Here is a 21,627-nt window from a genome sequence, read left to right as displayed (position 1 = left end):
ACCGCTTCGCTATGTTCTCGTCCAAATAGAAGCTGCGACCCCAGCACGGCCTCATCGCCGCCGTCTCGTTTCTCGTTCCTCAACAAGAATACTAGGTACTCTACTAGGGGAAAGCATGAGACCATCCCGTGGGCCTCACACTTGATTAGGCCCTGTTGACTAAAATGCCACACGAGGGCGTCTTGATATCGCTGCAACACTGGCACCAGTGAGCTAGATCAGCAATGCTCATATTCGCACTTTTTTCCTTAAGCCCCTAAATAGGCTCAGTATTTTCCCATAAAACTTTGGTAAATAATTAATTGACCGACATATCTGGTCTTTATCCAAAGTGCACTGAACATGGATAGCACAAGTGGCCAGCGTCTTTTATTCAAATGAGTCATGAAAGCGTCCTCATTGCAAAAAAGTGGCAACCAACAAGTAAGAGTTCTTTAGCGAGGCTCAAAGTTTCTATGTATTATTTTGCTGAAAATGTCCAGCAGCCGATGCTGTGGGAAAAACCACCGTAAACACAACGGCGTATATTTTACAGTATACAGAGCGCGTAGTAAGGAGTGGAACAAAAACCGTAAAATTTCTCACAGCGGATGATGACAAACTACGGGCACTGTTTGTGGCAAGAAACACATGAGCCCATTGGAATCGGAGGCCAGGTCACCAAGCTCTGCACTTATCTCTGGGGTTCATGCGCGTGCCCTCAGCGCACGAAAAAACACTCGCGAACGCGTCCAATTGGCGAAGGGCGAAGTTACACTCGGTACGCCTGGACAGGTGAGCGTCGCACAGCTGGAGGCAAGCGGAAATGAAGAGCATCTGGGCTGCGGAGAAGTCTTCGAGGCCCAGAAGGTGGCCTCCACTACCACCGCTCTCGACAGAGGATGCTCTTCTGAATGCCCGCCAGGTGGCCTCGATGCCGATGGCGCGCCGGAACCACGGTTCCTGCTTGTGCGAGCACTGCGTCAGCGACGTGTAATGGCCGGTCTTGCCAAGGCTGTCCAGGAACACCGTAGAGAGGCCTTCAGCGAGAAGCGTCGCGTACAGCGAACCCAAGCCACCGTAGGCCACACTATGTGGTAGTCCTAGAGAGTGGGAGATAGAACGAGTGGAACATTATTGAACCAAAGGACCCTACCGCGTGCGTGCTATATTCGGCGACATTACTTGGCACCGAATGGGAAGCTATGGAGCCAAATCGCGTGCATCCTACCGCCAGTGAATGTAGTTGCAAAGTAGCGCCCGTATTTTTAACGTGAAATACAAATGATCCTTCTTTATTTTCTACTTAGAGCTATTTGAGACAGGATGCAGCTCAAACCAGTAACATATTCGTAATTCTTTCAAATTAACTGTTGTAATTTCGTGTTTTTTAACGCGTGAGAAAGGCCCGCTTTTTCACGTGCACCTGAAACGCTAAGCGGCGTCTGCATCTACATTAAATGCTGATGATGCACCCCCGTCACTTTCCACAGCGTTACAAGACGCGCGCAAAAACGGACTACTTTGCGTAGTGCTACATGTGCAGAAGCTCCACCTCTGTAGCTTCTCCTTCAGCGCCAAGATAAGTTGCCGCCGAGTATCAGCACTGCACGTCCCCTACGCGCTGTACGATTTATTGCGTAGTCTACAGCTCGACTGAAGAGCGTCATGTCAAATAAAGGAAAGTAATTATTGGTACATTTGCTGGTAGAATCGTTGGCGTAAATAGCTATGTGCTGAAAGGGAGCTCAATCGGAATTGGTCATGCGCATTCACTTACCCGACTCCGTCTCGCGTATTCTTGTGAGCTCCTTCCGCCCTTTTTGCTACAGAGCATGACTTTTTAGACCAAGCAATTCATGTCACACGAAACATTGCTTTAAAATAACCATTCCCGTTGTATACAGGGTCTCTCAGCATTGCCGTTGTCACGTTCTCGGAGACAAAATACACCAACCCACTCGTTCTAAGCCAAAGACGATTTGTCACTATCTATAATGCGAAATGACACCGTTTCTATGTTTTCAGGATTGTGAAGAACTGTAAACTGTTACCAGACATGGCCATTGCAAGCACAAGACAAGGATGTTTTTCGGAGAAATATAGAAGAGAGGCCTCTGCTATGCACTATGTGCATTGATGTTGATTACGTTGAAGAAGATAGTGATGATGATTTTCACAGCAGTGTTTGAGGGGCGGCGGGGGGTAAGTTGAAGCGTTTCGAGATAACAAACTTCGACTTGTCGACAGACGTCCACATTACAGTACTGGTCTCTCATTTCTGTCATCTATATCGTTCATAGAAAACGGAAGCGAGGGCACTTGTCTAGAAGCGCTGGCGCAAGTGCCGTTGGTCGTCGAAACCATGTGCCCAGCACGGAGAACGATACGGTGGAAATAAAGCTGGCACGCACAGGTGCTACCTATAAGTTTTTTCGGGGTGACTTTCGAAGGAATCACCCGGAAGCAATGGACAGTGCACCACAGTGCCGGAGGGTGGGACGGAGAGGTCGGCGAAATTTCTCACCTCCACCAGCTACGGCGAGAATCCTGGAGCCCACTTGAGAAGAGGAAACTTGAACCCCATTCTTACCTGGCGCGTAGATTGGAGGAAATATAATCCAAATCGGCAAGAGAACTGCCGCGTCTCCTTCCTCGTAACGATGACGCCAGGCAAACGGCTTGAATCCGAATGGTCCCATGGGCGAGCCCCCGGCAAGCGCCTCCTTCTTGGCCAAACTGGCAACAGTGGGAGCCAGGACGAACCAGTTGTCCAGGAACGACGAGGAACTGGGAGGTTCCGGCAGGGAGCCGTAAGATCTCTCCAGCTGCAGTCTAGAGACTGTCTTGGGCCACAGCCGCAGGGTGACGTTGCGTGTGGGGTCTAGGTCTCCTTCGTGACCGAGACTCAGGGCGCTCGTCGAAGCCCGCATCATCTGGGAGAAGCTCTTGGCCACGAAGTTCAAAATGCTATTTGCCTGCGACATGAAGACGCAAATTCAAAACGGGCCCTCACAATTCGTCGCGTCGCAGAAATTTGTTAATCTATGGCAATTGGAAAGTGGTCTGCGTCAGACAATCTCGCGTAGGCGTTAAAGCGCATCTATCTTGGATGTTCCAACTGAACGTTTCTTGACCAACTAAATAATGGTGAATATAGCGTATTCATGCTAATGAAGATGGCTTCACCGAATTATTCGCCCTGCCGTGAATGGGGTAATTTGATGACATGATACACAAAACAGAAATAATTGTGGTGTCGACAACTTAGTTATGTCACTTTTAATACGTGAATTTCGCAGCGAAAGGAGACCATTTCAATTGTGCATTAATTATTCTTCATCTATGCTCAGTTAGTGAGTGGAATTAGTGTAACATGTTTTTGGAAAATAACGCGAGGAAGACAAAATTGATATTGCTACATACTACATTGATACGTTGTTGTGTTCTGAGCTGCGTTATCACAGCCGATAATGTCTGCAAATTATTTATGTGGAATCCAACATGGAATCCAACATGGTTAGGCAACGGCAACTCACGATTACCCTTATGCAGCATAGATCCACAACAAAACACGCGCGTATTTCTCAGAAAAAAAAAACTTAGTTGCGAAACATTCTGTAATTGTGAAGGCATGAAAGCTGAAAGCAATGCATTTCCAAGTCATTCACTATAAAAAAGCTTCTTTTAGAAGTTCGTGTGGACTGCATCTCAGCTTCGATTGTAATTTCCGGAGCCTTCCAATACGGTGTCCCTTATATTTGTATCGTAGTTTTGGGACGTTAAATGCCACAAATAATTCTTCATCTTCTTTTTCATCGTCATGATCTTCTTCCTATTTTATATTGATTAATAATAATAATAATATTAATAATAATAATAGTAGTAGTAGTAGTAGTAATATTAGTAGTAGTATTGATTGGTGACTTCGTACTGCTGCTGGATCATTGCCAGTTTCTTTTTTTTCAACAGTCATAAATAAATGTTCAAGGTAGTCCGAAGAAATCACAGAAGAAAATATACGCGACATGTACACGGATAGAAAATAAAGGAGCAATCATCTCACAGTTAATTTATATACAGGAAGATTATTCAGCATGCAATTTCATCGTTTTAGGGCTATAGTTGACCGGTCATGACATACCTGCATTCTATGCCTCGCGGGTAGATGCGTCGCTAACAATGTGGCTGTTGCTGGCTCTCCGAGCAGCGCCTCAGTGGCGGCCAGGCAAAAAGGGGGCGCACTCAGCCTGCTGTGCACCTCGCCGCCCAAACGCACGTACCCCAGCAGCGGATGAGCGGCCCAGCCCAGCATCTGCACCCGTGATGTTGGTGCAATATGTGCCCATTAGATGAATACCTGTAATACCTCTGGGGCCACACGTCCTGGTGTTCCAGTCATTATATTTTTCTAATTGCTTGCCCGAAGGTAGCAGGTTTGAATTCCAGCCGTGGCAAGTCGTCCAAACTTGATTTGGTAGATGCAGTAACCCTCACAAAGCTGCGAATGAACACCTACGTCCAAGGTACACTATTTCACCGCACCTCACCGACTGAGTACACGTACATCTGTAAATATTGGGATGTCCCAGACACCCTATGCCGTATGATGCCCCGGGCACCCTCTGCCATGTGATGTCCCGTACACCCAATGCCGCACGGTATGGTGATGCAGACAAAACCCAGGAATCATTACACAAACTGAAGAGCAATGGGTATCCAAGATATTGAACACAGACATGAAGAATTAGCGAAACCTGGTTCAAAAAGCACCGTAAATGGGGAAGGCCTGCGGCTACTTCGAATAAAGAGGCCGCCACCCTCGAACGAACATTGTCCTTGTTCAAAATAAAAGTATGTTTTTTCTCTTTTACTGTGACCATGTGGCGGTTATGCTGGCCAACACGATGTAGCAAGTGGGCAGCAAGTGGGCACTTGAAGGTCTGCCCTTCCTTGGAATACTCGAACGCAGAAATTTTCGTATGTCTGCCGATCTGTCTTTCTCTAGCTGTGTGTTTGCCGCACGATTAATCGACCCGGTTAAATTTTAAGCGCCTGCTGAACGCCCAGCTATCTTGAACTGGGGGCTGTGGTCATACTTGTGAACATTGTCGATCAAAAAGCAAACATTACGCATGTCGAAGGTGCAACATTTCAATCAATCAACCATTTAATTTTAAACATAAAGAAGTGGATGACATGGCAAGAAAAAGCTCCTTAGAGCTTTGCTAGGCTTCCCAGCCAGTTACATATAAGAAAGAAACATGCATTATTCTTACACAGTCACCGATTTAACACCACACGTAGATGCTATTCAAAAAAACACAGAAAAATTTCAACATAAAAGCCAAAAGCTCAAAACTGATATTTTAGTTATCTCCCCAAAAAGCATGCAGCATGGGCCTGCAAGATGAAGGGATGGTGTGCCATACCTTGGCTATGCCACCAGGCGGGCCACAATGCTTACCTGAACGACAGTCCAGCCTATGACATCGAGAAGGACATTGTTTGGGTTAAGTGACAGGACCTTGCCGAGCATTTCTCCGAACCGTGAATTCCATACAGACACCGTGGTGGTCTCATTCACCTACGCAAGGAAGAGCAGATGAGGACGTCAACCTATAGCTGTTTTTAAGCATGACAGGTGAAAAGCCACGAATGAGTCAAGAATAGAGTGCCTAGCAACGCTAATTCTTCGCTGTCTGAAACACCAGTCTCAAACTTGTAGTGAAAGCAGGCACCCGTCGTAAGCAACGTTTGGGAGACGATGGCGTGCAATAATGAGTAGTCTAATACACATCGGCCAGGTGCCACCTGCAACAGAGACCTTTCCATATATATACTGGAGGGAACTCTGACGCTCCATGGGCACTGCAACGCACGGCGCTCCAGTTAACATGTCTAGTACAGAAATTGGTTTGATCATAGCACTTTAGGCTCCATTTGGCCTCACGCGGCTTATAATTGCTTTGTCTCGAGACGACAATCAGCAAATGTTCAGCAGTTCCACTTCACCACATAAATATTTTAGGTTCAACAATTTGAATCGGCTTATGGTGTTCACAATAATTCGTTCTTTTTTTTAAACGAAACCAAAACTATGCAATAAAGAAAGACACAAGTGTGTTAGAAGACTGCAAGCACGAAGGCTAAGCAGACTTTTGTTCTACCCATCATTTTGATGATAGCTGAACGATCGTAACGTCAGGGTTCCCTCTAGTTTATTTTAGGAAAGCATTAAAAGCTTGGGAAGCGCTGAAACTCGCCGTTACACTGTGCTGAACATTATCCTATGCGCACTGTAAATCAAGGTGGATGAGTAAAGGCGATTCAATCACGAAAATCACCGCACTGAGCCCCATGGGGCTTCGCGTGAAAATGGCTTGCGAAGCTTTTGTTTGCATGGCGTCATATTCGCTGAATTCTATTTCTTGTTTGCCGAGGCGTGAAACATTGCTTAAGGTGTTTCTGTGCAATGGCGGGTGTTGTAGATGCATTGTTTGTTTTGCTGCTACATCCATGGTTGCAATTGTTTTTCATATAATCAACTTTTGCTGTTCATCTCGACTGTCCACTGTTTTGTATCACACGCGAACAACATATCGAGATAGTATAGCACGATGTGCATTACGTCAGCGGTAAACATGGCCAAGTTGCCAACGGAGAAAATATAAGAAGGCCAGTGCGTGATGCACATACGGAAGGACCAAAAAAGCGTGAGAGGGCGGCAAGCCACCGTGAAGGCTGCACTCCAGGCATCAGGCAATCAATGTTCCGCCAGGCGACACGGCCACATGTCTTGTTGCTCAGTGCACCTTGCACCGGTTGCAGCGTCATGTTGCCTGGTGAGAGCATCTGTGCTACCTGCAGCTCGAGCGACGCCATCTGCTCCATCACTTCCAGCGTCATTGTCTCAAAGCCATCTTTGGTAAATAGCTTGGAGGCTTCCTGGATAACAACAAAGGGTACAATATTACGTGTAATGCTATAGTAACCAATGAATGGCGCTTCATCAAGTTTCAACCAGATTCTTTTCTAACTATCCCTCAAGAGCAGCGCCTTGACCTAAATTTACAAAAAAGTGGCTTACTATTATGATGTCCAACAGAATAAACTAATCTTGCCTAAACTATGGGCTTGATTGACTGACAAGATCAACCCAATCATTTATTAGTAGCAGCGATTCAAGCTAAATCGTTTTATGAAAACCATCAAATGAGAGACCCCCACAAGTTTTCAGACTACTAAGTCTGTTCTGCGCACAGCTACGCGGGACAAGGCCAAAACTAAACATTTTTAGCACTTTTGTAATTGGAGCCAAGTTCATTCATTCGCAGTGAAGTGAAACGTCTGTGAGTAATTGCTGTGAAATAAGCTCGACGAAATCCATGGTACAACTTCGTGTTATCAGCTACCCAGCGTTAACATGTTTTCGTACAAGTGACGCAATGTTACAACATCAAACGAATACCCACCACAACGGCAACACGACTGTTTAAATCTCTTGTGCGCACTGAATGTACTGTAGTATTCAACATAAGTTGCGACGGGGTGGCCTTAGATGAAGGGTCCCCAAACCTGTCCTCTGGAAGCGTGTTGCCAATTATATTTGTCGCGACTGTACAAGCGCAGTCTATGTCACCATTCTCAACACAATATACAGGGTGTTCCTGATAAGTTTAGCCAGAGTTAAAAAAAAAATGCCAGTACACGCGATTACGACGCAACCAAATGCATGTGGCTTACCGTTGCCAGTAGTTAGACTATATTTTGTGTTCTCAAATATCGTATAATTAGATATATTTGAATAACTAACTTTCCAAGAAACGAAGATAGATAAAAATTGCACTTATAAAGTTGTAGAATGGTTTGCAGAATGTCTGATTAGACAGTTTTGAACTTTATTTCTGTTAGGTATTATTTTTTTTTCGGCTAATTAAAAATGCCCGCAAAACACAAAATACCACGTGACAAACCGCATCGTGCGCCAGTGCACTCAATGATTTTAGTTCTCCCTAACGTTCCGCGTACGAACGACCATAGCATTTGCACTATTGTGTTGTCTTGGCGGGGCCGCAGCTATGGTGGTGGCTTTGTGATGAACACGTTCTGCTATCGGCCACAAAAACGATAACCACTGTGACTGCTTATCGCTGTCATGAACCGTTGTGAGGGAAGCGTGTCGTTCGTGCGCGGAGCGTTAGGGAGCACTAGAATCATCGTTCGCACTGATGCGCAAGCGGGTTTATCACGCGGTATTTTTTCCGCATTTTGCGGGCATTTGGAATTAGCAAAAAACACTAATACCTAACAGTTATAATATTCAAAGCTATCTCTCTGGACGTTTTACAAATCAATCTACAACTTTCTCAATGAAGTTTTTTATCCTTCTTCGTTCCTTCAAAAGTTCGTTATCGTGAAAGTTCGTTCTTCGTAAGTACGTGTTCCGACATATATTTAAACTCTGGCTAAAGTTACGTAGGAAACCCTGTATACGTATAATATGCAAAGCCTTATGCTATTCTTATTGTATTGCTGTTGAGCCAACCTGCTGATAGGCAAGGTGTGTCATCTGGTTGTCGTGGCGCAACAGCCAAAGAAAGCGGACCCAGTCCTGGTTAATCATTCCCGGCTGCAGGCGCGCATGCACAGTTTTCTCGCCAGGCGTCGCCACTAGTGCAATATGGAACCAAAGGTCGAGACGCCAGTTAATGGACAGGTCAACGGCTACGAACAGTGGGTCCGTGGTTGCATTGGCCGGCGCTGGTCGAGGCCAGAACAATCCCCTGACAAGAGACTCGTCGCAGTAAATTTCATATTCATCACTGGCACAACCAACACTTATAGACCTTATGTGTAGCATGTTTGCTGTAGAACGCTCGGCTGGTATATCAAGATCTGCTGCTGCGATTGCTGCTGCAGGTTCGGAGCAGAACGGCTACAACGACCACCATCGCGGCGAACAAGCATTCATGGATATTTTACACGCTGTCGCAAACATGTAGGTTGCTGGCTTATCATTCAACCTTTTCAACGACCTATATATCCCTCATAGTCCAGCTAATTAGATAAGCGAGTGTTCATTGTAACGGATATAGCGTTTATTTACAGAACAGGAGAAGCGTACACACTAGATTGGTGACAGGTATGTTGCCTAAAAAATATCCTTTGAAATGTACGCCTGACACAAATATGGTGACGCTACACAGGTGGTGGCTTAACGCTGAAAAATTCTGGCTGAGGAAAAAAAATAAATTCGGGCATGGCAGGTGTCGATACTAATGTAATGTCATTAGAACACTTGATGGTAGCAGGAGAAATCATACCACATCAACAACGGAGCACTTGGAGTTAATCTGCACAAGTATCACTCATACAGCGGGTATGATAATATACACTGCTTCACAACATAATGATATTGATGCACAATAACTGAAACCTCTCGGATCGCTGCCATCACTGTTTCCTCTAAGCGCAGGCTTGTTCTTAGCCGAGGAATTGGATATAGTATTTTCTCAGCCAATCCTCAGTTAAAATTCATTCTATCAGATTGCGCTGCTCTGGATTCCATTTAAACGTTTGTGCAACCCTCTGCACGCGACAGGATCGTGCTGGTACGACAACTGAAGTTATTTAAACAACCATGCAAAATTAAAATTAGTGGCGTGCAACATAATAAATGCGAAGCATTTCTTCGCGAACTTCGGTGACTTGGAGCGCATCTATCTATCTATCTATCTATCTATCTATCTATCTATCTATCTATCTATCTATCTATCTATCTATCTATCTATCTATCTATCTATCTATCTATCTATCTATCTATCTATCTATCTATCTATCTATCTATCTATCTATCTATCTATCTATCTATCTATCTATCTGTCTATCTACCTATCTATCTATCTATCTATCTATCTAACTATCTATCTATCTATCTATCTATCTATCTATATATCTATCTATCTATCTATCTATCTATCTATCTATCTATCTATCTATCTATCTATCTATCTATCTATCTAGCCGCTTACGTTTGTGTGCTCTCGTGATCACTCCCCTAACTCGCGCAAACCAAAATTAGCATAGGAGGCTAAGTTGGTTTGACGAATATGACGTGCTGGTAAAAACATGAATAATGTCACATTCCGTTGCGCACGTCGTCAAAAACTTCCCGCCAGACAGTGGCACATACCCACTGGCGAGTATGTACCACGGCTATGCATGTTTATACCCCAGGTTAATAACACTTAGTAACTACCTAGAAACGACGAGAACACACATGGGCAATTGTAACGCGTGATCGTTAAGAAATACATGACATTGGTAGCGTTGACACGACGAATGCAAATACTAAATTCTTGTACCAGCTGGAATTGAACCCAAACATTCTGCGTGGTAATGAAGCATTCTACCACAGAGCTAGAAGTGTTGGAAGTACTCTTCAAATAGACGCTAATATTTGTGAAACGTCAATAGTGGTTGTAGTTCTGGCTATCCAGTTTTATAAAAATTTTATGTGTACTCCTTTGATACAACCGCCACGTCACGTTAACCTCAATTGTGGTTAGATGCCATGTTAATTTATGTAGCAGTGTCCAGGGCAAGTATTCTCGCTGGCATCAGCGCTTCATATCAGCTTCTGGTGTTGCTAATATGCATGTTCCTATTGGCATCGGTGCACAAAGGCAAACAACTGGTTACATAAACATCTGCAACTCCTCAACACATGTCTCTGTGTGCGACATTTGTACATATACTAGCGTGTATTCATGAAGTGTCGCTTAACAAATACAATAGCGACACGCTCACTTTTCCTCTGCATGCTCTTTATAACGTCGATTGCCAAAGTACGTGGTATCTGCCGAATTTTTTTTTCTTGCATAATTGAGTACCCCTATATAGTACGACCTCATGAATATCCAAGCGAACAGGAAAATAACTTCAACTTTGTAAACTAAAGTATGTGCTGGTTGCCTCTGGCCTTTAAATCAGCGTTGACATAGCAGACGGTATTGGCCCGCTTACTGCTTCTTTAGTTAGCGGTAATTTTTTGTTTGTTTCGTAGATATGTATATTAGCGTTGGAAGAATTGCACAGAGTGCACAAAATCAAGATAACTTTGTGAAAACAATTGACATTGTTGTTTTTTGTAAAATTAATTCAAGCGTGTTTGTCCGCGCGTGATGACAGCATAAACGAAGCTGTTGTCTCCTTAACTACGTACTATTGTCTTCTTTGAGAACGAGACAGTGAATTTCCGTCACCTAACTTCTCATTGCGAACCTAAGTCAAGGCAACGTCACTGCAGGCGGAAACTTAAAGGGCTTTTCGATTGAATTTCAAGCAGAACTATGCCCGCTTAACGCTAAATTGCCAATGATAGCAAGGTATCTTTGCAAAGGACAGGTCCTCCAATCAAAATGTAGGCCATTCTTACTGAGGTACTTTTTCCTGATCGTCAAACCTGTCCTCAATTGAGTGTGCCTTGCTGCTGAAATATTACTGCATTATTCGAGCCGGAGGTAATATGTACCTTTCTTGAAGGAATGTCCGGAGTTTCAGCGTGTGATCCTGGTTTCCGTGTATGACTTCAAGGCAGCTCCGGTAAACCTTTGCGGCTCGTCCCAGAAAGTCGTTGCCGTGTTGTTGGTCAAGCAGGAACGCAGCTCTGCGTGAGTGACAGCAATAATTTGAAACCTATGACTGCAATCATTAATACTTGTGTCCTTACATAATTTCAGCGTCGGTCATTTTTACGTGATTAGTATAGCATCTTCTCTTTAGCGAAAGTAAAGTTTGATAATAAGCGCACATGCTTCCACTAACCATTGAAATGGCAACTTGTTCGGAAAGAAACAGGAAACAAACATTCCTGATACCTTTTCTCACCACCCATCATCTCGGAACACACCGGATGCTACGTTCAGTTCGTCTACCAGATAGCCGGCAATATGAACTAAGGAGGATAAACCTGAAATTTCGCCTCGCAACTTGCACTCAAGAAAAAGAAAGCTGTGGACTAACTCTTCTTATATTCATGTCAGCGCCACTTGTGTCACACTTTTTTTAATGAGGCATGTCGACTGTCTTTAAAGAGTCAAGACTCTCTAAATTTACGACACTGTTTAAGGAGTAACACTGACTCCTTTTAGGACACTCGTGGGGCGCAGCCATGTAGCCAACGTATACTCATCTCGAAAGGTTGCCCCATAAGGTTCTGCGAAAGATACTGAGCGTAGCTTAATCCACCACAGCCTCTGTGAAATAATTGAGCATACGGCGTTGCTGTGGGAGGCAGAGAATTGCTGCCGTCAAGTGCCTACTGGTTAAATAGGTACAAGCGCACTTCCGGCCTGGTGCTCAGCAGAACAACGTTATAGGGGCTTTGGAGGGCACCCACCCCTTGCGCAAATGGCGACACGGAACCGCCAGACCTATTATCAAGGTTATCCTTTTTTTAATTGTAGAATTATAGGCGCAGTACTTCTGCTACTACTACTACCACCTTTACTACTACTAGTGGTAGTAGTACTAGAAGTAGTAGGTGTCACGTAAGTCACATGCCCCCGGCCAGTAAAGGAGTGAATAAAACGAAATACTGATTAGGATTTTCTATGACAAAAATAACACAATGTTTTGATTGTTATGATGATCTAAATGATGAGCGATGGTGACTTCTATGACGAAAATTGATACTATCATCGGTATTTTAGCAGTCTCTCTGATGAACTTATAGGCGTTGACTAGGCTGAACTTTTCTCATTGGAGCAAGCACAGGAGCACCAGATCTAAAGCACGAACTGATGATGTCCAGCCTCCCATTTTTTTTTTAACCAGAACGTACGAGCTTCTACCACAGACTCAAATGTGCTTGTTCCTTGCGTCCCTGTATACGGTGTCTGGAACAGTGTGGCAGAAAACAACCGCATATGAGCGTTCGTAACACGCATGCACGTATTACGTAACGTTCATTTTGCAGCCGTGTATCGTTATGCGGCACTAATTGACTTTGTTGTCGACGCTCGCGCGTTTAAGATAACCAAACAAGCAGCTGTACGTGTGATACTCACCTGGACATTGTCCTCACCCGGACGTCATCTATGGCTGAACGAGTGCCAGGAGAGGTGGGCTTCCAGTTCCCGCAGACGTACGCGTAGAAGTCGTCGCACGGATCCCGACTGAGGTCGAGGGCGCTGCTCATCACGCTTCCTCCGAGAAAGCATTCCTCCCGAACGCAGAGCAGTGCGCGGTGCCTTTGGGCGCCACGCTGTGGTCTGGGCAGCACGACCAGCAGCACAGTCATGACGGCCGCGCCTGTCACCACGGCGCAGGCTAAGAAGTAGGCCACCGCCCGGAAGCGGAAGCGAACTAGAAAGGACTCTGATCTGGAGTCCTTCGATAGGTTTCGGAAGTCATTGTTCAACTGCAGACCGGCCTGGTGACGGAAAACAGAAACAAAAGAATTTTTTTCTTTGTATGTGAATGACTGGCGTCGGTAAAGAACAAACTCTTGCAATGCTCTAGCACAGCTAAAATAGAGTATGGTGGAAATGAACATCAGTGCAAGAACAGAAAAAGAGGAGAGTATATTATTAAACTAAAACCATCAATGGATCCCCGAGCGGAAGGTTAACCACCACCGTCGCTCAATATCGGCGTCAGTACGAGTGGTGCAAAAGATTATCATCATGTGATTACATCACCATATAACGTTATTAAAAAGTTGCAGGGAAGATTTAAGCGATCACCATCATATCATTGTGTCGTCACTGTAGTGTCAGATAAATTGCCATTCTGGAAAGTCATCACAATGCTTCCTCACTTGTTCAAAGGCGGTGTGACCATGGATCAACGTCAAACCAGGAATGATTGTGGGGTTTAAGGTCCCAAAAGCACCATATGATTATGAGAGACGCCGTAGTGGAGGGCTCCGGCAATTTCGACCACCTGGGGTTCTTTAACGTGCACCCAAATCTGAGCACATGGGCCTACAACATTTCCGCTTTCATCGGAAATGCAGCCGCCGCCGCCGGGATGCGAACCCGTGACCTGCGGGTCAGCAGCCGAGTACCTTATAGCCACTAGACCACCGCGGCGGGGCCGTCAAACCAGAAAAGTTGCAAATATTGTACAATGCTTCTGATTTTTTAGGCCATGATTAAGACTGTGTTAGAAACACAAAGCTTTTAGGACAGTACAACTAAGGGTCACTTTATTGAATTAGAAATATAAGAGGACTGTCACCCTTTACCTTGTTTTGAATAAGTTACCTTGAATAAGTTGCCGTGTGATTTTTATTAACACAATTTATCGTTTCACCAGAATGCATGGCTAAATGGGCGTGAAAATACATTATGTGAATTTAGATATAACCTGTTGCACCAGAAAATACTGTTTATATTCATGCCAAGTATTTTCGCGAGCTACCTGAATCAGAACTAGCACCTCATAATACTCGCCATTTATCGCAGTCAACGTTTATCTTTATATTTTTTTTACAAGAGGCGCATTTTTAGCGATATAAGTATTCAGCCGTAATAGTCCGGGGAAACAAGAATATTTTACACTGTTAATGATCTTTACCTAGGTGCAGTCGTCTGCCAATCACAGTCCTAGTCACAACGTCGAACAAGTTCACACTGTGCCACTGGGGCTTATGCAGCTCGCTGCACATCATTTTCTGGTACAGCAAAACAAAGATTCCGAAGCACGATAAACAAATTGTACTTACGTAGAACGTTTGCATTGAGGATACTCCCAGGCCAGGCCACGACTGATGCTGATGCTAATGCTGATGACCTCTGATGAATGGCGCTTACCCAATAAGGGGGATGGGCCAAGAACCGGGCGGCAGGATACTTAAATGAAACTAAAATGAAAATGAAGCCAATCTAAAAAAGTAGCTTAAAATAATACTACCAAAAACAAAAATGTTTGCTGAGCAAGCGGTCAAACCATCTTTTGTTTTTGAAAGACATAACTACAAATTATAAACTAAAGATCTGAAAAGGTAGGGGTTCACTAGCACGGTAATCTTTTAGTTGCGTTGATGTAATCAAACACAGCGGAGCATACATCCCTGTGGCAGTAACCAAATGAAGTTCCGCCAATTGATAAAATTACTGGTAGATTTACTTGTATTCCTAGCTTTTGTAATGGGGCTACTAAAAATCTTTTTCTGTGATAAGAATAACGATGACAGAATAAAAAGAAATGTTCAATTGTTTCAATTTCGTTGCACCAAATGCATAGCGGTGACGCCTTGAGCCGAGCTTTGTTAAGGTAATAATTTAGTTGTGGAACTGCACAGCGCAATCTGGTATAAGTATTAGCCTTATGAGGAGGGCTTCTTCTTCCTCCTCCTCTGATGATGATGCCTTAATATATGGCTCATACCCACTCAGGGGGATCGGCAAGGAATTCATTACATGAGTTAATAACACATTTTATTGAGTAAATTTAAGAAAAAACATTTTTTTAAATTTAAGTAACTATATGCATTAGATAGAGCACCCAAATTTTTTTAGGTAATCTGTAATCGTTCCAATATATAACGTCCTATATTCTAAAACTGCATACTATTTTATAAAACCACCCAATTCTTCGCAAATCCCTCACAGCGGGTATGTGCCTCGGGTAACAGGTGAGCAAGAACAAGATCGAGTTCCATCTCCTAGCGTCCGCGAATCGCCGCAGCTGTCATCGGGAACAATTAGGTGGAGCAGCCAGAGTGCAATTGTTTTAACATCTGCCGAAAAGAAATTATGTAACTTAACAATGAACGCCGTCTCATATACAGTAGGGCGCAAAAACGGAGTTAAAGTGTCAAAATAATAAAACGAAACGATGATGTTTTGATGGAAATTGCCGGTTGATCGGGTATCTCGAGTTTTACGTACAAAAGATACGGCGAGTAAATGTTATTCTGAAGCACACCGTATAGCGTCATGCTCCGTTATTTTTTAATGCCGGGTGTTCTTCAACGTGCACCAAAACCTAACCATCTGGGCCTCTGGCGTTTCACTTTTATCAAAATGCGCTCTCCGTGGGCGGGACCAAACCCGCGAAATTCGGGTCAACAGCAGAGCACCGCAACTTTTGCACCACAGAGGCCAACGCATGGTACTATGTATTCAGAGCTCCGTGTTTTATGGTCATTCTGAGGAAATCCGATAGACACCCGCTCATAGAGTTTTTTACGAGTCAAGTTTATCTCAAAATCCCCAATGTTTAAAGTACATTTGCAACGAAACAAAGAGCATTTTGAAAGCTTATATTCATCAATTGAATGAAGCGAGCATCACCCAGTGGCAGCAACCTCATAAAATATACTTGCGTCTAATAAACAAGCGTTAAAGTTGTACTACTAGCAAACGTATTTATTTTGTATTCAAGTACTTACGCGTTAATTTGGACCTTCGAGATATCGAAGATACATTTATACTGTTTGCATGTATTGATTGACCGACTGATATGTGGGGTTTACCTTCCCAAAACCACTATATAATTATGAGGGACGCCATAGTGGAGGGCTCTGGAAATTTCCATTACCGGCTGTTCTTTAACGTGCACTCAAATCTGCGCACACGGGCCTGCAGCATTTTCGCCTCCATCGAAAATGTAGCCGTCGCTGCCAGGATTCGATCCCGCTTGTTGGCATGCTTTCGCGGTAAGATGTAATGTAATTGTATTTTAATGTATTATATTTCGCGGAGTTCACGGTATTGAGTGTGATAATATTTGAAGCGTCCGTATTTTTCATTAGAATCAAAGAGTACATGTAGCTTACCTAACTCCTGCCCCCCGAAAGTACACGTGGGCGAGTTGAGAGCAATTCAGAGCTCCGACTCACCCAACAAGCAAAGATGTTGTGAGCAGAGTTGCATCACGGCAGTGCAGCTTTATTAACAAGATAATAAAAAGAGAAAGGTAAGACAAAAAAAAAAGACGTGGCTGACCCCTCTATATTGGAATCGCTATCACACAAAACTGAAACGTGTTTATACAGAGGTAGTTGAGCGTTTATTGTGCATTGTTACAGCAACAGCAAAAAATTGCATATACATGTTAAGAAGGCTAAGCAGCTCGAAACCTGTAGTGCACACCTCAAACGAAAAACACGCACGAAATTAGCATACACAGCACGGGTGCAGACTAACAGCTATCGCAACTATGCACTTTAGCAGCTCACTGTTCAAACAGAAAGAAAGACACGCAAAACGAGCGCACAAGTATACACAGTACAAGCGCGAAAAACTGCGACTGTGAGCAGTGCCTTTCTTTCGTAAACTCAGCCGCGGCAGCGTGCGAATTGACCTTCACCCTCACCCGAATGACGAGTGTGATAAGCGCGCGTGGTAGAGAAACCACGTTCCGTGGAGGCGACGACCTTTAGAGCGGGCCCAACGCGAGCCCGTCACGCCATCCCTCCACTGATAACAAAAAGGCGCTAAACTCTCGAAGCTATGAGGACTGTCCAACAGTGCATAGTGTATATAAATGACTTGCCGTTAGCATTCTCGGCATCGTACGCTCCGTGGCGTAGACAATAGCGCAGCGCGCTCAGAGTTGAGAGGTTGCTGGTTTGATTCCGTGCGACAAAGATTAGCTTTAAGGTTTTATTCTGCGCCTTTTAGAATATAGTTTTCAACCTCACTTCCGTGTTGGAAGTACCTCATAGAAGCCGCGGTGGACCCTGCGAGAAAACAATTTCGTGATAAAAAAATAAAAGGAGGAAAATACTGATTACCAGCAACAGTTTATTGAATTTTCTTTGGAAAAAAATTAGTAAGAACACCTAGGAGAACGTATAACGGTTTATTAAGGACCAAATTTAGAGAAAATAGGAGTTCACGAGAAAAAAATACGATACCGAATAAATACTGAATTTCCTCCGAAAAAGTGACTCCATAAAACACAATAGAAAATTCAAGAAAAATAAACACCGAAAACAGAGAGCCTTATATGGCCAATAAAATTAACTGATGCTTGAGCTTCATCTCGAAGGGTGGTATGAACCAGCGTCATCTAGAACTATGCGCATCGCCTTGTTTTTTCATCAGCTTGCCTTTGCATTCTGATTATCTGTCTCTTCATGGCTTGTCCACCGTGGTATCAATGGCAATAATGTTGTTTTTTGAAAATGTGTTCTTGTCACTGTCCTGTGAAAAGCAGGTATACAGGGGGAAGGTGAAATAAAAAAAAAACTTTTGTTTTTTAGGAGCAAAGCTCGTTAGGCCCTACTCCGCCGCCGTCGTCGCTGCCATCGAAACTCCCTGCACCGGGAAAGTGCGCTGAGCAAAACAACAGGGGCGGGCTGCCAGCTAGCGGGAGTGCAGGTGCATTGATAGATAACTTGCAGCGCACTGCGCGCGTAGCACGATTACGCGCTTTGCCGTTTTGCGACATCGAGCGCAGCCCCGCCCACTCCCCACCTTACCGCCTTCATGAAAGCCAGCAGCGGTATCAGCGAATAGTGATTCGCCCCCATTTCTAAGGAGCTTCTCTAATCGGTCGTATTCCTACACGGAACAACTGCTAGTTTTTACCAGTGACAGTATGTGAAGCTCTGAGGTTTGGCCGGTACCTTTTGTGAGCTCGACTTGTACAAGGATGACCACCGGCGTGCTTTTGCCGTACCCTTCGAAGTAAACGTAACAACGGCGCGTGGAACGTCGAAGTGATTTCAGGAAAGGCGGCGCGGTGCCATCGACATGTAGCACATTAACTCCTGCATGAACGTTGCACCGCTTGGCACCACCTGAAAGAAGTACGGGAGCACCAGGCTCAATATCCGGTGTAAGCTTTACGTATAGTGTTTTCCAATGCTTTTCATTGTAGCCATTTCATGTAGTGCATCGGCTTGATATAGACGTAGTGTATCCTTCTTCCGCATATTATAGAGTGTGTTGTCATTACCATGGGACGTACCTGCATCTATGTGCTCCACGTAAGTCGACTGGGAACCATTCCCCTACAGAGGTCTTTATTACGAAGCGCCTTTCTGGCGCATTAGTACTGATTGCATAAGTTGGGTACACTGGAAAAGCGATGCGATGCGGCCCTATAACATTCACGTAAACTTGGCTCCTTATGCGTAAATTTGCTCTGTCAATCCTCACGCCACGCGTAGTGTCGACGCCAGTGTTGTACGGGGCGGCGATATACTGAAAGTCGCATTACAGACAAAGCAGTTCACACACGTTTTGCATGCGTTTCTTCTCATTGTACGCAATTTTATTACGACAAACACTTTGCCCCTTCACTTCAGCGTTTGCCAAATTATCTCTCACTCATTGCACTCCACCAGCTGCTGCTTTATCCAAGGAACATACGTCGACACCCGCGTGTAGAAATCAGCGTTAGTTGGGTGAGCGCAGCCGAAGGCGAATGAGACAATGCCAACTTGAACTGCCCTGTGGCCTCTGGCTGTGATGGTAAGTGGCCCTCCGGAATCCCCCTGTAAAATGAGCCACCTTCAGTTGTGGCATAGCGTGGATGGGCAAACAGACTGAAACTGCAATTTTTTAACATAATTAAAAAACAATGTTGCAGAGCTGGAACGTGAAAGATGTGAACAGAAAAAGTCCCCCGGGGATTACGGTGGGGTCTAAAGCAATTTTGAGTGCACCCTCTTCTTGAGACAGCGCCAGTGTGTTTATAATTTTGGCTATTCGCAGCAGTAGCGAGGTAACGTTTGTTATATATTGACACAGAATGTACAAATGTTTGAGAGCTGCGCACATCACTCTGTACGTTGCAGGCGTCTCAAACCGAGCGAAACGATGAAAGCCCCGAAAAAATCAGCGAATCTCGCCGTAGTGCATATGCCAGCCCATATGTGCACGAGATACGACTGAGAGGTCTATGTACGTGTCGCACGAAGAAGGCGAATTCTGAAACAAGTGGCTCGGTATATCGACTGCGTTGGCTCTTTTTTTTTTATTCTTGTGGGCTCTATCAGTTATGTCAACAATAATAACGACCACGATGACGCTTCTCGACGCAGGAAGGGGTGCCTGAAAGCTGTGCTTTAAAAACTACACAAAGAACCACACCTATAGCGCTGACTAATTTGACAGTGCTATGTGTTCTGGCTTGTGTGCCTTTCCCTATCCACACTTTTTGCGCTGCTCGCCTGCGATGTTGTCACGCGTGGCTGTGATGGTCGAGAAAGCAAAACTCAGCTGGTAAAGTGAAATCTTGATTACATGAACTTATGCCCAGAAAAAGACGTAGCACTGTAGGGTCAGCGAAAGCGGCCAGCACAGACTTCTGACATCGGTAATCTGATGTGCGGTACGGCGGTTGTGCAATTTTACATGTGACATCAAAAATTTTAGCCTTATTCGCCGTTGGGGCGTTAGTTCCTGAACAAACTTTATCATCGTTCGTATAGTGCGAAAGATCTTATCAGAAGGTTCTAAAATGATCAAAGACTTTCCAAGACATTCTGGATCAATGTGATTGATTGATTCGTGGGGTTTAACATCGCAAAACCGCCATATGATTATGAGAGACGCCGTAGTGGAGGGCTTTAGAAATTTCGACCACCTGGGGTTTTTAACGTGCACCCAAATCCGAGCACACGGACCTACAACATTTCCGCCTCTACTGGCTCAATGTGAGCAAGAAAATATTCACACACGCAATGCACCTGTTGCATAAAATTGTAAAACGATGGTTATACGGCGACATTTACACGCGTTTCACAACTTGACAATGATGTAGTGTTCTTTTACCCAAAAGTCAATGCTCACTGCGGACCATGCTGCAATGCTTGGAAAGCTACACGATACTTTATTCTGTCAAAAATTACCCGCTGGACGCAAACTGTCGAGCTTAATCAAGGGCTTATGTGAGCACAACTGATATTGCTCGAATGTTCAATGCCGCCCATGTACACTTGAATGCACGTCACCGCAGATCAATTTTATTGACTGCCCACGCTCTGTTCGCTGCTATCAGAATACTGTGTGTATAGCACACGTTCGCCCTAATAAAAAGGTTCGTCTTGAGCCTGTCGACGGCTGCGTTCTTCAACATTATGGCTGGTTCAATATGCTAAAGAAACAATCACTTATAGAAACAGTGCTTTGGAAAACCTTAGATATATTATTGACAGGCAATTCAAATGATAGTTGTTCAATTGGTATTAGACTGGTGTAAAAACAAACATTGTCAATCGATTCTGCAATAAAGTACGCTTAACTTGGTGTCCTCACACAAAAAGCGTTGATCGTTTTACTAACAAAACTGGTTTCCGGGTGTATAGCACTCACACAATAACAAAATATAACTGAGGCATGAGATAATGAGCACTTCTTTCTGTGGTAAGCGTTAGTTATGAACTTGAAACCAAGCATTCGAGGAAAGATAGCTACTATTTGAACATCAGGAGAGTTACATATATACATATAAAATGCAATGTGTGAGCCTACAAAATTAGTTTGATGTGATAAACAACAAGCAACCGCTGCTCGGCTTCAATTTCTGCCACAAATGAGAAATGGCAAGAACGCGGACTGCATCGTTCCATGTAAACATGATCTTCGAAAACTGCTTTACAAGACGACATCCTCAATTGATAAAGTTAAGCAGCCTACTTAGGACATGAGAAATATAAACACTGCAGCAAAACTAACA

General features: G+C 44.2%; 1 protein-coding gene across 1 annotated transcript in view; it reads right to left on the bottom strand.

Moving 5' to 3' along the window:
* Positions 1–657: 657 nt before the first annotated feature.
* LOC142768252 (neprilysin-1-like) overlaps positions 658–21,627 on the bottom strand; it is a 31,679-nt gene continuing 10,709 nt past the window's right edge. Inside the window, exons 4-11 of the mRNA XM_075870203.1 lie at positions 13,053–13,417; positions 11,516–11,650; positions 8,528–8,804; positions 6,679–6,927; positions 5,447–5,566; positions 4,124–4,294; positions 2,573–2,957; positions 658–1,082 (exon numbers count right to left, since the gene is read on the bottom strand). Coding sequence (XP_075726318.1) covers positions 658–1,082; positions 2,573–2,957; positions 4,124–4,294; positions 5,447–5,566; positions 6,679–6,927; positions 8,528–8,804; positions 11,516–11,650; positions 13,053–13,417 — 2,127 coding nt within the window. The remainder of the gene's footprint in view (positions 1,083–2,572; positions 2,958–4,123; positions 4,295–5,446; positions 5,567–6,678; positions 6,928–8,527; positions 8,805–11,515; positions 11,651–13,052; positions 13,418–21,627) is intronic.

This window comes from Rhipicephalus microplus, chromosome 8 (assembly GCF_043290135.1).
Source record: "Rhipicephalus microplus isolate Deutch F79 chromosome 8, USDA_Rmic, whole genome shotgun sequence".
NCBI classification, from domain to species: Eukaryota; Metazoa; Arthropoda; class Arachnida; order Ixodida; family Ixodidae; genus Rhipicephalus; species Rhipicephalus microplus.
Note: the sequence above shows the minus strand (reverse complement) of the source record. Positions and strands in the feature narration are given on the sequence as shown.